This window comes from Pollicipes pollicipes, unplaced genomic scaffold (assembly GCF_011947565.3).
Source record: "Pollicipes pollicipes isolate AB1234 unplaced genomic scaffold, Ppol_2.1 Scaffold_4881;HRSCAF=5763_pilon_pilon_pilon, whole genome shotgun sequence".
NCBI lineage: Eukaryota > Metazoa > Arthropoda > Thecostraca > Pollicipedomorpha > Pollicipedidae > Pollicipes > Pollicipes pollicipes.
Window position 1 is genome coordinate 42,257,370 of NW_023596576.1, and position 16,415 is coordinate 42,273,784.

General features: G+C 46.9%; 1 protein-coding gene across 1 annotated transcript in view; it reads right to left on the reverse strand.

Annotated features, from left to right (window-relative positions):
• Positions 1 to 16,415, reverse strand: part of LOC119100411 (acetylcholine receptor subunit alpha-L1) — a 73,380-nt gene that overhangs the window by 13,479 nt on the left and 43,486 nt on the right. The window contains exons 2-3 of the mRNA XM_037223508.1: positions 16,108 to 16,271; positions 8,829 to 8,835 (exon numbers count right to left, since the gene is read on the reverse strand). Coding sequence (XP_037079403.1) covers positions 8,829 to 8,835; positions 16,108 to 16,271 — 171 coding nt within the window. The remainder of the gene's footprint in view (positions 1 to 8,828; positions 8,836 to 16,107; positions 16,272 to 16,415) is intronic.

Here is a 16,415-nt window from a genome sequence, read left to right on the forward strand (position 1 = left end):
CTCGCATAAGTTAAGCGTCACAATGCCTTAATTACCTTGTGTAGTATCAAGTTAAAAGCAAACACGAACATTTCAAATGAATACGATGGTTATGTGAATTACGGACGAAGCCATTGTCAACTTGGAGCCTTTAAGAGTGGAGTGTATTTTGGTACACACGAGTCAAATAATGTTATAATCACGTCTACGAGTACGTGTGTATACGAGCACCACATGTATGAGTATGTGCTGTGTTATTTCACCAAAGCGACCCGGGGCTATTGCCAACAGACACTTTAACACATGACCAGGGCACCGAGTTGCCAGGTAGGTGAGCGACCTTCTAAGTGCAAGCCCTTTGGTAAAGTCTTGAGCGAAGCTCTGCTCATGTGAGGTAAGATATGCTACAGCGAACTGCTTAGCCATGGTCTTGTCTTAGCACTTCGCACTGCAACTGGCAAAAGCGGGGTCTAAGTGACAATTACGGACACATAGGAAACCGCTCAACAGAGGCGAGCTCTGACCATATGGTGCTCAACAGCAGTTAAATCATTTGGTATCAAGCCGGAGCAATCGCCGCCCGCCCTCGGGTGGGGGTGATGAAGTGGGGTCGGCGGGTATGATGAGCGGCGAAGGCGGACGCTCGTGCTGGGAGTGATGAAGTGGGGTCGGCCGGTATGATGAGCGGCGAAGGCGGACGCTCGTGCTGGGAGCGTCAGATACATCATGCTTGACGTCACGGTTTGAAATGGAACGGAAACGGTTTAAGTTAAAAATAATCATGCTACGTCAATTCTCAATGCGTATTGAGGGAAAAATGGACACTGGAAGTGCACAATAATGTAAGCAACGCAATCACCTTTTCCTCCACTGAAATCTGAGTGACAGATGTGAATGAGCTTGGTGTACATCTCGGTGCCAGTATGCATGCAGAGCGTCAGCAACGCTTTAACTAAACGACATGGTTGACAATGTTGGATGTGATTTACAGCCTCATTTCATATGTACATAAAACATCACCCTTTACTGAGCATGATCACATTTCACGCTTAAGCACTTCAAGGCAATGCGAACACAGCTTTCAAAATATGAAGTCTTAGATACTGTTAAGTCTACATAATAGTTCCCAGTAACCAATGTCCAAATTATGTCTGTATTATGCCTACTTCTGTACAAATCATTACGGCAATGCTCTTCAACGGCCCAAGTCTGGTAAGTTGTGACGCGATACTAAATGCTCACCGCAGCACATGTCTTGATATGTAACCACATGGCGCAGAAAACTTGCAGGCCATCGACCTACAGGTTATGATGATTGTCGCATGTTCCATATGTTACACATTTTTTGCAGTCCAGCATTCACATAGCTAGATGCGTAATTTTCAAAAATGTACAATGCCTGTAGTGGTGCTTCTTGCTTCAGTTCTGTCCTATTGTCTCTTGAGCACCAACAAGTCCCGATACTTTATGTTACATGAGGCATTTGGACAGCTTTTGCAAGCGTATATTTTAGCCATGATATGCTTGCCCTTGATGCAGACAGAGGCCGGGTGCAGAATGGCCGCATGGCAGACTTCAGGGAGCTGGATCGAAGTTTGACGTGGGCGGTATAGGCTGCAGGCAGATATTCTAGAAGCAGTTGCTTCCTTGTTTAGCACTTTGACACGCCTGAGCGACTTCGCCTTTACAAGCTGCATTACTTGAGCACAAACTCAGCGAAGTTTTTCCAGGTTACTGATTTCACCCCGAGGTTCCTCTCTGCCTTGGTAATGTTTTTAAGCATCTCATGTTCAGCAATGAACCGCTTGCTTATGCAGCACCGCGCGAAAAGCCTTCGTGCCCAGCATCGATGTAAAATGAAACAACTGAAGTGGGGCATAACTTGCCAAAAATAAGGCCAACTTCCGACAAAAAAGCATTTATTCGTGTCTAAGTGGAGTTGTGACTTTGTGATACTACCGAAAGCGTTCGGTAACGCCCAGTCACGTGAGGGCGTGTCGCTCTTTCAAGCACAAAGATCGCTTGCGTTTCATGAAAACTTCGTCAGCCGCTTAAAGACTCGCGCGCAAATCAATCACATTTGTAATAAATACTGCTCCCACAACTAGGCTCCAGGCAGTTGAAGGTATGGTCATAACCGAAGGGAGGACTAAAATAGAAACCAATAGCATGTCCCGACGTCACAATAGAGTGACCTGACGCGGTAGGAATTCAAGACTCAAAGGTTCATCCAAGTTGCCAAACTCAATTTGCCCAAATGACATTAGCATGCAGAAGACGGTTCGCGGATTCCTCCCAGGACCGGCGAAGTTGGCACCAAGCTATCCAAGCGAAGGTCAACAACCGATTCACCATTTTCCGGTTAATGATACACAAGCCCTCCTGGTATATTCTAGGTCAGGGCAATTTGTGTCTGCTAACAACAGATCATCTGAAAGGTCTGCTCACACAGGATCTCTGGATGGTTATATCGACAGAGTCTTGCGGACAGCAAGGGACAGAACCAACCAAAGGCAGCCTTGTGCTGAAACACAACGACCAAAACCATATTTTTATGAGATGATCACAACGCCAAAACAAACTCATTAACCGCTAAATTACTTCCTGAGCCCATTTATACGTTCTCTATTCCACATCTCTCAACTCGATTTGCAGTTGATATGCATCGTAGTCGAGGTCATGAACTATGGCTGCTACATATGCCAAGTAAATTTGGGCTGTTTAGTCACGTAAGACCAGCCTTCCCGACACCAGGAAGCAGACCTCTGTCGCACGGGTTATTTCACCTCCTCACCTGACGTGGTGGGGTGGGGGGTGGGGGGGGGGGGGGGGGGTGGGGGGACACAACACTTGTAGCCTCCCAGGTCACACTAATAACCTCATAATTTTCATTTCGGAAATGGCAGAATGCTCCCACCATTATAATTTCAACTATTTAAGAACGCGCGCTTTTACAAGCACCAGCAACTTCTTTGCTGCCCTCCAATTCTGAAAGTGCACGGGCTTTGGGGTCTGGGTCAAATGAGTGAACACCCAGGTCACGGAAGCATCACACTTCCAAAATGCTCATGGCAGGGCCCAATATATAGCCACACCACCAGTAGTTGTCAAAATTTGCATGTTAGGGCAACAGAGGAAACGACCGAGGCAGTGATCATTGTCTAAGCCGTCCGACAGTCAGGTCATCCTTGAGGTCATCCATCAGGTAAAACCTCAGGCCATCCTTATTATTTGGTAAATCTGTGATCTCGAGGTGGTTGGGATCAGGCATGCACTGTATTCCCATGCAATGGAGAAATTTGCGTTATACACATCGGATACACGTAAACATAATTGCTCGACACTATTTTAATCGAGTTTAAATTAGACTCACTGCATTTGGTCTCAGACACGGCAAGGTAAAACGGCCAATGCGGTCAAACATTTCCATATCTACCATGTGATGGCCATCCATGTCACCACGACGCGATAAATGACATTCGGCGCAACTGGCGGACTGTTTCAGATTGTATTTGTTTGAAACCACGTTAAAATCCGTGCCAGGTCAAATGAGGTGACACACGTTTGCAACGTGCTGCAATAACCATCAGAATGCACATCTCACGCGATGAAGAGCAAGGCTAAAATGACCAACGATGACCGAACTTCTTACGTGTGATGACGTCGATGCGATGAGCTCTTATGTGTGATGATGACGATGTCACTGACGTCGAAAAACATTCACAAACATAAAGCAAACGAGTAACGAGTCCCAGCCGTCAGCAATTCAACTGTTTTGGTGATTTACATCTGGCTCATACACCCGTCGGAATGGATCACAGGTCACGACTTATTTGGAAAAGCGCTGAGAAAAGGACGGCACGTGTAAATGTGTTGCAACTAGCTTCTGAAAATCAGCGCGAGATCTTCAGTAGCTGTCAGGCTGTTCAAGACAAACCTCAGGAGGGGAAGGGCTGCCAGGCCGCTCATCGTGCAAACGTTGGAAGCATCCACAAATCTTTCCGAGCTGTATGCCAAGGCGTAAAGCAGCATATGTGTCAACCATCTACAATTTTTAATATTTGCTCACAGACATGAGTCATACCAGTATGCTATTATGCTACTTATGCACTGTAATCAGTACACCGCCGTGTATTAGGGCAATGCGATCAACTATGACCTTACTGAAGTATATGTCAAAGTTATTAAGAAAGACCATATTCTTGAAAATGGGAGTGGGAGACAGGCCACCGGATGTGTTTGCCGCTTCAGATAACATCATATTAGCTTGGCAAATCGCGTTCAATGTCCCCTAAAAGAGCTCTGTTTTAGGTAATCTAACCTCATTAAGGGATCTCAGGCTGACAAGAAAACGGTCAGTGTAAGAAAGCATACGACGCATTACCCTCCCTCGTAAAAATTGGGGTCACCTAGAAGCCGGACGGAGGTGGGTATAGGACGAAGAAAGAATGCGCTGATGAAAAAATGGAAGGAAAGAATGAAATACCCTCAGGCATCGGCTCCCGCAAATGGTACACACGTGTCTATGAATGAAAAAGAAGGCATTGAACCCAAAATAACCGCGTTAACTGCGCACTAGCCGATATAAAGTGCATTAAGAATACGTCTCATGAGCTGCTTTGCTTCATAATGCTCAAATACCCGGGAATATTGGCCTGGTCCCAGCCATGGTAGCAGAGATATTCTGTCTTTATTATGCAATGTGCACGGTCTTAATATCGCGTCTCTACAGCGTCATTCGATTGCATTGGCAAGAGGAGGCTTCAGAGATTTGATTGGGTTTCATCAAGACATCATATTTGGTGTACCGTGATCTATAGCCCAATCAAACAATTTTCGCTACATTTCCATCAGTATTCTGACAGGGCTATTTGGAGTTATGAGATGAATGATGAGCCACGGCCCGGCGCGCCGCTGGTGGCCCGCGGCCGTCCGTGACACTTACACAAAATATTTGACATCAGCTGACACTTCACACACAAATACGAGGCTATTTCGTGTCATTCGTCACAGAGATCGACATTTAGTCAAATGCAGCGTAAAGTGATAAGGGATGAAGACATACAAAACAAAATTATACACATACAGAGTCAAACATCCCTAATGCGCCAAGAACGTCTTGGCAGAGTGCTTTAATCTTGTCGGATCCGGGCGTCTCGCCGCCACCGGCAACTGGCTCAGAAGACAGGTGGCTGGGTATGCGAAGGACCGCTGTCGTATCACCGCGCGCACCGCCAGGAGCGTAAGTTCCGATACCTTCGCGCAGCGGTAGCAGTTCGCACATTGTTCGCATTTGGTGGGGCGTGGTGAGGTGTTGGTCATCGTGCGGCACGTGGTCATGCTTTCGGAGGCCGGTGGCTACTCTGCTAGCAGATTTGACTACTTTCAACAGTCAGATGTCGTTAACAGCAGGCCCCTGGCCAGAAACTGCACAGCCGCGTCTCCCGTGCGAGGTGCCTTGACTGCGCGACGGTCAGCAGCACTTGTGGCAGGAGATGTCTGAGGTGGCGGAGACCGATCGGGAGACCGACGCTCTTTTTTGCTACATCACTAACGTTCATCCCAACTCAGGTGGCGCTGAAATAACACGCCCAGGTTTCGCGTTGTCTGGCCCTCCAGCACGGTCTCCTCATCGATCCGTGCGCTGACAGGGAAAATTCCGCTGGTGTTCTGTCAAGTGCCAAGGAGAAGGAGTGCAGGTTTGGATGCGCTGAGATTGAGATCGTGGGTATGGCGCCACGGTGATAGGGGAGTACAGGGTAGTTTTCATGCGTTGGGCGAGGAAAGTAAGGTAGCTTTTGACAAAAATAGGAATTTATGTGTCTTCAGTGTGCTGGATGACATGACAACCTGACGCGTGCAGGCTGGGGGTCAGATTTTAGGCCCCCTTTATTAGGGGTCAGTTTGATTACCTTGATAAATCAAAAGGTAAGCGCTAGAGACATACAATACGCGAGACAGGTGGTACGTGTTTGTGTTCGTGTGAAACCTGCGAACGCGTTTGTGTGAAATTTTGGGATCTCTAGGTCGTGGCTTTCGGGTCCAGTCAGATCAAAAAATACCAATCTAGAGATCAGTGTATGCATGCCCTCAAAGCCCATCACGCAACCAGTGTTAGCATAGAAAGCTGTTCTAAACAAAATGCCAATGGGTGTCATTCAGATCAGTGACCCATATGCCTTTTAGAAGCAAAAACATGTCAGGTTATTTTGCTACTAGAATTTTGCATCAGCTTCAACCACTACCCTAGGTGGCCAAGTTCTCAAATGCAATTTTGATTGAGGTCATTTTTGTTCAGATGCTTCCCGTGACCTTCATAACGTCAGACAGGAATCTGTCGATGCTCTTGTGATGGGTACATTCAAAATGAGCGTCAAAAGCTTATCCGTAAAGCGAGTTTTCCATAACAAAACCGGCATGGCTTGACTTTCATCTCACCTTCATGTCAGACCAAAAGGTTAATGAAAGAAGTTGCTATCCTAATTTCAGTTAAATTATTGTCTTAAAAGCGGTATGACTTCACCTTAAACTCCATTGGCGTATCGGCTTGGAAGAATTCCTAAGAACTGTCTTCGCTGACGACCATGGCTCACCTTTAACCTTGTAACAAAATCTACTTTTTACTTCCAATCATTCTTTTCTGTAGCCCTATACCGACCGCCGTCTACTACCCACACATAACCGCAAGCTGCATACGCTGAACCCGCCGGCCGGGCGACTCATCCTCGATCGGGTGACACGTGATTGCATCAACCGTTATGGATGGGTTATGTGCAGCTAAAAGACTTGCCTCCGTTCAAACCCAGGCCTTCTCACTCACTAGATTCTTCCGTAAGGCGATTCGATACTTCCTTTAAAATGTCGCCTCCAGGGCCTCACCAGCCGTCGTTTGCTTCATACACTTCCCGCATCGCGAGGCCACGTCCTGCTTTGTAGTTGGCTTGGCCGACCATCGTACTATGTCGTACTTGCTCCTCATTAGTTAATTATCACATCTTTCTGGAGTTTGTGACCATGAATCGTTTCGGATGCATATAGTGTATAAGGCGCTCCGTTGATGACCATGTATGCTCATTCGCTCTCGGGCTCAAGCAAACAAGACCATTTTTCGCTCTGTACGTGGTCACGGTGGTGTGAGTGCTGGTGAGTGGAAGTTACCAGAAAATAGAAGCTGTTGACTTACAATATTTATATGTCTCTGACAGACGACAAAGACATGCAGCAGCAGTCTTCACAAGTCTGTCTATCACGCCAGCAGTGAGAAATCTGCTGCAGACCTGCTACATCTACAGCTGCATGACATCTAAAACCTTACATCTACATCATCATGTTACATGACATCTACCTGCTACGTTATATAGGCGAGGTACGGCAGGGAGATGTCCAACAGTGTCCAGAGCTGGATTTTTAAGTCCCCCTCTCGTGCACGTTCGTGGCAGGCAAAGGCAGCCGTCGGTGCTGCTGGCTCCCGAAATAACCGCCAGCTGAACGAGGGTCGGACGCCTCGGGTGACTGGGGTCGTAACCCCAGGCGCGTCCTGATACAGACCGCCCCTGGGGTGTGGTTCCTTTGTATAATATGAAGAGGAGGGTATCGGACCCATACATCTCACATCACCAGGAAAGCGTAAAGAACCGAAGCGATCACAGCAAAAAGATCAACCGCCTGGACACGTGCGAATAGTAAATTTAGAGGTGCGCACATTTCAAAGCTGGTATGAACACACAAGTTAACTGGTGGTAATCACACCTACCACCTGATACGGTGGCTTCAATGGCCTTCAAGTTTACAGAAAAAGGACCATTGCCAAGCACGCCCCACGTGTCCGTCAAGGTCGTGGGGCGTGCGGCTGCACAATTCACTGCTCCTTGGCAGGACCACGCTCGACATCTGTGCCCGCCTCAACTACTCAGGGCAGGATCACACACCCGCATAAATTTCAGCCAGTCAGCTACGATATAGCACATAACTGAATGTGTATTCCTGATGCAAATGTCGCTGCTTAAACATTTGTGACACTTACGTGAAGTGCAAAATATCGCTTGCTCAACTGCACTTGCTGACTTGCACAACTCTCGCGAATCTAGAGGGAGCCGCAAACACCGAACAATTACACCGCACGCATCCCACTAGACTTGGCACAATATCTGGCGAGTGTAACAGCGCTAGATTTCACGGCAATGCAGTTTTCCAGAAATCTACAAAAAAAATTCAGGCGTCCTGCAACCTAAGTCCCCTAGGATGTTTAAAAAGCCTGTAGGACAAAAAGCAAGCAAAATTAGAACGCCCAACCCTCCTGGGAAAGAGCCCACCCACCACCTGCCATCTGTTTCATTGGAACACAAACTATAAATGGCATCCGTAATATGATTTGCTACTTCCTTTACAAAGTCGCCATTAGCGCCTCACCAGCCTTCCGTTACATGATATAATTCAGGGGTCGCAAGGCAATCTCACGCTCTGTGATTGGTTTAGCCGACCATTATACGGTGTCTACTCACTTCTGATTTGTTCATTATCACATCATTTCCGTAACATGAGATTATGCCCCATTGTGTTGGCGCAGTGTACAAGGCGCACCGTTTATGAACATGTGCTCTCATACGCTCACTAGACTCGAAGGCGCGAGTCTGCTGTTGCTTGTGCCCATTGACGTTGCGATGTGAGTGTTAGTTAGCGTGAGATACTGGACAATAGAAGCTAGTAACTGACACTGTTTATCTTTTTCTGACTCACGGGAAAGACTAACACGAGCAAGCTCATCGCTACTTTAGCTATCACACAAGCAGTAAGAAATCTGCTACAGCGAGTTCACGATCGTAGAGCGCACATGCCATTCCCCTTGAGACTTTCTCCCTTTTTTGTCGCTATGCGAAGACGCCAAAATCGCAAGACTTTTTGAGAAAAAAATCACCGTTTCTTGAGCTTCGGTATGCGTTGCGTCGGTTTTAAAAGAACGAAAGTTCGAGACATTCATAGCAAACTTCTTGACTCTGACAACAGATAATCATTCGATGGTTCAATAAAATACAGACACGGCACAAGCTGGCCGGCATTGCCATGTAGCCAGGCTCCGTTTCAGTCCAGTGCAGCTGATGGACAGCGTCCGAGCAGGTGATATGTGCTCGGAGCTGAGCACTGGGATGATGCTTCTGGACGATGACAAGTCCAGATAAGTCAGCACCCCTGCCGATGGTTTGGCAAAGAGGGTGACACACCGTCACGAAGACCAGACAATCCAGACAGCGATATCGTTTCAGCTGGAGAGGCTTGAGTCCGTCTCGAGAGGCGTAGGTACGCACACAACGTTGACCTGGTTTCTCGGAAAATAACATGACTGAAATTAGGAACCCAACTCATTCCATTGGCCTGAGATCTGCCATGAGCGTTAGATCATGGTCAAAAGAAGCCTCTTTATTACTGGGCAGCCTTCCGTATAACAAAAATGCTTTGAGCAGCTCATTTCTGATTTATTAATCATGCGGACGTCAACAGATATTCTATTTTGGCTTCATGGAGGTCAGAAGAACTCATGATGATTTATTGAGACACAGGGACTGAACACAACATTCCGGAACTACTAAAACAGCAATTAAGTATTTCTCTTGTGGAATGCTATGTTGATAGTCGTAATTGTAAAACATGTATTTTTACAATACACGAGGGACATGCATCGTGTACTGAAGCGAATAACTTTTCTCTGGCAGAAATTCCTTGTTTCTCGCGATGTCCGGCAAAAATAAAAAGAGAGTGTCATGGTGCTCTACTTCACCCTATTTTGCTCACTCACGAATGTCAAACAATGTGAACATTTCCGTTCAGATCTTTGATCATTATATTGAGACGTGGCTAATGTATTTCGGTCTATCATCATCATCTCTTGGATAATAGGATCAAGTAACTGATCATCATCAACCTTCAGCGGAGGATCATGTTGATAAAAATCATGAATTAGCTTCTTGCCGAAGTGAGCTACGACCTACTGTCGGGTGGGCTTGTACCTGCCTCTGGGTGGGCCTAAACCTTCTGCCGGTTGGGCCTGGACCTACTGCCCGGCGGGCCTGGGCCTACTGCCGGGTTGGACCAGGACCTACTGCTGGGGTGAGTCAGGACCTACTGTCAGGATGGGTCAGGACGTACTGTCGGGTTGGCCAGGACCTACTGCCGGGATGGGTTAGGACGTACTGTAGGGTTGGGCCAGGACCCACTGCCGAGATGGGCCAGGACGTACTGTCGGGTTGGGCCAAGGCCTTCTGCCGGGATGGGGCAGGACGTACTGTCGGGTTGGGCCAGGACCTACTGCCGGGATGGGTCAGGATGTATGTCGGGATGGGCCAGGACCTACTGTCGAGATAGGTCAGGACGTACTACCGGGATAAATGCTTCCCAAAAATGCTTGGGAGATCATGCGATGACCAACATACCCGAGAACCTACAGAACTGCTCGATTTTTATTTGCCACCTTATGGATGCAAATAGAATACCACATCGCTTTTCGGTTTTAACCCACACCTTTCGTCTTGCACACCGCAGACTACCGTACAGATTACATCCCCGCACAAAATGGCACGTGCGTTTGGTGTGTGAATCGGTGTTCTTAGCGCCGATGACTTTTTGGAATTTTAAGGTGGCAAACACTCTTGTCGTGTAAAATCACTCTGCGCAAGCTTTTCTGGTTCTTACATAGCCTAAGCAGTGCACAATTCCCGAACCACGCTGTTGACCTATTGCTAGAAACGGCACGCTGTCACGATCGCAGCAAACAAAGCAGACTCACACGTAGCCTCGCCTGAAGGACTGCGTTCTTTTGCTTGCTTTACTCACTCGCTCACTAGCGCTGATAAATCTTAGTTTAGAGCCGTCCTGCTCAGGCTTCTTAAAAATGCCCTTGATAATAGTTGCCAAACGGCCATCATAAGGCTTGACTTAGGTGCTCATTAGCTCAGCCGCTCCTTCATGTGCGGCTCCCACGTCAGCCGCGGTTTATTCTATGCTCAGCTATGAGAGGAGAGTCGAGCCAACTCATTCTTTCTCTTCCAACATTTTCTTCCTTTTTCTCGATGCAGGAAGCATGTCGCTTCTTCAAAAGTCTTAAACAGATAAATCACTTAAAGTAAGTCAACGCCGAAACCCCCGTTATATCACGGGCTGTGCAAGAGTGTGAATTCCGCCGTGCGATCAGGCTTTTATGTGGCTTTCGAGAAATGTGTACCAGTGGTCCTAGTTAAAGATTCACTTAGGTCCAAACCGTTAACTTTGGCTTGTTAAGTGGAGATAGTTTGCATATCCAAGAAATTGGGCTTGGGAAGAAAGTTTACGCGGAAAAACGCATAATGCAAACCTGTTTCGCTCCTGGCTCCGATATATGGCTTCATGTGGGAGCGACGAACGCAGTGTTCAATCCCTTTCAAAATATTAGGCTTCCCATTCGTATTAAAGGTTTCATAGAGAGGAACATATTGATCACATCCGTTATTGTCATGTGCTTTTTCTCTCCTAAATGCAAAATAATTCATATGTATCAACAGAGTAATTATAAAAATTATGGGCTAGAGGTTCGGCCATTGTAGGCACTTATAGATATGCGCACCGTATAGTTTTGTGGAAGTTTTTTGCGTAGGGAGCGTTGTGATAGGCTTTTTAATATTGTCTTTTCGGCGGCGTTTAATGTAAACGTGCATAAGTAACTGTTTTGTTACAATTTTCCTGTGGCTAAACCAGCAACAATCGACATGTGTCGTGGGAAATGTAAGTGGGGTGCATAGACGATATTTTCCAGTCTTGGTTTATTTGCTCCATAGTGATGCGTAGCAAGCCATTCACATCGATGCACTTTTGAAATAGAATAATGATGCTTTTGATTTTACTACACGGGTCTATTCTAGTATATACTCGCATTGTGACCACAAAAGGATTCACAATTGCTCTTTGCTAGAACGAACAAAAATCCGATTCAAAACTACACGAATCCCGAATGACAATGTTTCGTAACTTTTACTTTGTCTTGCAACGTCATGGACAAAACGTCCTAGAAACCACCATCGCATGCCACTCGCCGCCCCAAGGCCGGTGTTAAAGGCACAAATTTGCTTCCATATTATCAAATAAAGACAGCATTTTTAACCTCAGACGACATCATATCAGGTGAGTAAGCCGTGACATCTTATAAATATCATTAAAACAATTCATTTACCGACTTTGTCTGAGGTTAACCACAAAGAAGACATCATGAAACACGATTTGCGCAACGCTTTTAAGGCAGGATACTTTGAGAACTGCTTGACAAATAATTTCATAGAACTCTGAGATATTTCGGTAAGTTCTTAACTTATACTCCGTACAACTCACCGAGACCTCTCGACTTCGACGCCTGTGATTTGGGCACCCCTTCACATAGCACAGTGCATTAGGTGTTACAAGGTGGCAGCTTAAATTATTAATTAATTTGGATTCTTTCTATTCGTCCAGTCTGCAGATAGTTGGAACATCCGCCTTCAGCCACGTGCCATAGTTTGTGAAACTCAGTTTTCGCCTTACCTTGACCACTGGTGGCTCTGAGCACTGCTAGAATGTTGAATATTTCCTTAGTATGTTTCAGTAATTGCTTGATATCTTCTTCTAAACAGCACATCTTGGTGCATTTAAGGTTATTATGTCATCATCATAGCTCCAGTTGTCGAAAGCAGCATGTCCGTTCACCGAATGCCTTAATCTCAAGAGAGACAGACTGTTTGAAGTAACAGACTGCCTGGGGCCCCGCCGCTCACCGTAGGTGGTTGATGTAGCTGTTAACAGAGATAACGAGGTCCGGGCGGCAGGATGCTGGGGGCAGCAAAGAAAAAGATTTGTGCATCCTATTCCGCCATTCAGGAAATTGGTTCGTCACGCTCATCCCAGATAATATCCTAGACGCCTGCCATGACCGTCATACTGGCGTAGCCATTCTCTCTACGTCCACGTCATTAATTGACTCACTCGGTTCGGGTAGCTGTCTATCGTAATCGTCTTATTTATATATATATATATATAATATATATAATATATATCTCTGTCTTCTCTTCTATTCCCTGCTATACATCTCTCTATCTCTCCTCTCTATTCTATCTCTATGATATATCTCTCTCTATCTCCGCCTGAAGGCGTAGAACTAATGCTGCCGATGAAGCTGACGTCGACATGAGAGCAAGTTTGGACCTGTTTTATGACTGAGCCGTAAGTGAAATAAAGTTCACTGCTCTCGGCTGGAAATACAGGCGCTGCTCCTCAAGATTCCGTTATCTAGCGTTGCTCGAGCGTGGCGGAGGATCGAGTGCGCTCCAGCCACCAACTGTCGCTCTGCCGGCCGGTCCTAACCCCGAGTATGCAGGCATTGCCCGCGCACGGCATCGGACCAGACGGCAGCGCGCTGCTCGGCAGGATGGCCATGGCCGTGTGTCGGCGTGCTACCGTACTCCCTGACTGCAAATCAGCTGCGGCGGCGGCATCCCATACGGAATGACCTCTGATGTTGATGCACGGACACAGGCGGCATACTTTCTAAACGAAACGTTGCGTGGTTTTCGTGGAAATTCGAGAAGAAAATTGGGCTTCCTACAATCGGCCTTTCAACCGTGATAAGTGCAGCACAACGGCACAATTGTCATTCGTGTAATGGGTGGTTCTGCTCAGTTCACTGCACTTGACCTCACCGCATGAATAATGCAGCGCGAAGGGCACGCCGCGTGTGTGCCACGAGCAGCTGTAGCCAAACTTCGCGGATAAATTGCAGCGTTGAAAGGCAGCAGCAGAGAGAAATATATCCGTATAACAAAAATGAGCATGAGACGCAAAACATTCCATGTATTGACTTAACAAACAGTTAAGGCCGGCTCCATCACTTTAGCATCTAGGCTGCATTCGGGAAAAAGCCTTAAATGCGTTTGGGTAGTGCGCGAAGTGGTAATGCGCTGGGTAATGGATCTTACTATCTGGCCGGATACCAGATGAGCCAGACAGTAGCAATTATCCTCCCAGGCAGTGATATCTCGAGAAGCTGTATTGCAGGGAGGCCTTTTATAAACATTGCCGCGTAATTTATCACCGATGCAAACATCATGTTCGTGCGCAATAAATTTTAAGCTGAGGCATTCCGTCCACCCCTTATTTAACTCTTAGTGCGTCTCAGTTTTCCCTAATTCGTACGTCTATTTTTGCCATCGGGTTCAGTACAACAAGGCTGTCTAGTCTGATATCCAAGTATGGCTTCGATCACGTCAATTTATAGTAACTAACAAGTGAGTGCTAGGACATGATACCTGATTTGGATAGCTGTAGCTTCAATTCATTTGGAGGCATTTACATGAAACCACCGTTGACATCTGTTGGCCACCTAGTTTAACATTGTAACATCAATGGTTCGCCACAACGGGGACATATATACCGGAGGGAAGCACTTTTTTATGGAGCTTGCGCGTCATTGGTCGTACGGCCTTTCTTGACATCATGCGCGACTTTTCCAAGTCCCTTTCATCCGCTGTTTGAGCATTCGCTGCAACTTAAACCCCATCCCCATAGACCCCTCGTCTCATCGCATCCCACGGTGTTCAGTGGGTCGAATCTGAGGTACGTCGGGTGGATTTTCATCTCGTGACACGCAAGCATCCTTGCGGTTCGGCCATCAACTGCACGGTAGTTCGTACATAATGGGGAAGTCCCGGATCTGACCGAACACAAATTCCCATAAAACACCGAAATTTGCCAATTGAAATGTGACAGGAAATGACCGGTTTGTCCTAAAAAAGAATTGAACCTCTACCAGCTCGAACGAAATGTTACCTGCTATGTTCAAACAAGACATCAAAACGTTATGTAGTGTTGGATGGGCGTTTTTCACACTTTCGCAGGAAGAGCAGGACCCCGAAGGGGCTATCCCAAAACTGAACAAGGTGGATCCAAGCAGAAGACGGCATTGCATTGCTTGCGCAAAGCTGTATGAAGCAGGCCCGAAGGACACAACAAAATTCCAGTCGAGATTTCTTGCGGTGGCGCGTTTTACGTAATGTATACCTAGATGACTTAACATTTGGATCTCGTGGAATGGTATAATTACGTAGTATCACGATGCACAGAGGGTGGTCTATTCTTCGACGGACATACCTTGACGGGCAACTGAACATAAAATCATCCAAAATGACGTCCGCAAAGAGGTCTCTGCTCATGATCTAGGGTATGGTCTTTAGGTAGGGTCTTTAAATTGTGACGGAAATGGTAAAAATGTTGTAAACAGGTTTTTGAAGGCTTTAGGGCAAAACGCTTAGTAGCTTTACAGTTTTCCAGAAAAATCTCGCAGAAGATCTTTGGTCCGTCACCAAGCAAGCGTGAAAAGAACCGATGAAGCATTTTATATTTATAGGACTAGTTGATTTAGTTTGAGCCTTCTTCACCTTACATACCATACGCAAGCACATTCACTACACGTGTATGTTGTTCCATGTGTTAAAAGACTCCATATCGACGGGCTTTCATTTTGTACAAGAATAGGATGGGATGGAGAGATTTCGGCCGCTTTAAATTATCATATTTGACGTCCTATAACAGCCTGATTATGCTAATATTACTCATAGGCTCCGGTAAACAGTCAAGTTCCATGCGACGCCTTCGCTTGCTTGTTGTCCCGTATCTAGTATAAGGCGGCGCATAACTAGGTGTGTCTACACACAGCGATATCTACATCCGCGATGAGCTGAACTATGCCAGGGGGAAGTGAGCCGTCATGGGATATGCACGGTGAGGAACAGTTGGGTTAATAGAAGTGGGCCAACACACTAGGTTCAAGCATGAGCTTTCTCACTGAGCCCTAGTGGGACAGCCTGCGCGCATATTGCGGCCGCATAAGTGAATCAATAGACGCCTTTGTATTCACAACATGTACTATAGCTTTTAAATGACATGCCGGATGCCGAATGAATGAATACCGAATGAATACCGAATGACATGCCGAATATTTGTAACCGTTGAAACCCCTTGCAAATGCCACTCGTATAATGAGCCGAGCCCCGGGCATGACGCGAACGGCTCGCTTCGACCTGTGCCGAAGCAAACACAGCAGACGGCAGGGTGACAGACCGCGCGCCGCCGCCGCCAACCGACCATGTCGAAGATCTGCGTGAGCGTGATGCCCAGCTGGATGCTGATGGAGTGCGAGGCGTTCAGCAGTGGCCGCACGTCCGGGTCGTAGCCTCGCACGATGAAGTCCATCAGCTTCTTCTCTTCATTGTTTTGCAGTCTGCCGTCCTGTGGCACCTCCGGCTGGCCTGGAACAAACAGTGGCCCAGGTCAATACGACAGCAAGGTGACCTTACCCTGCTCTCGTGCCCACAACTCATCGGTAAGTTCTGTTGTCGAGTCCACAAGTCTTGCTGTCGGGTCCACAAGTCCTGCTGCCGAGTCCACAGGTC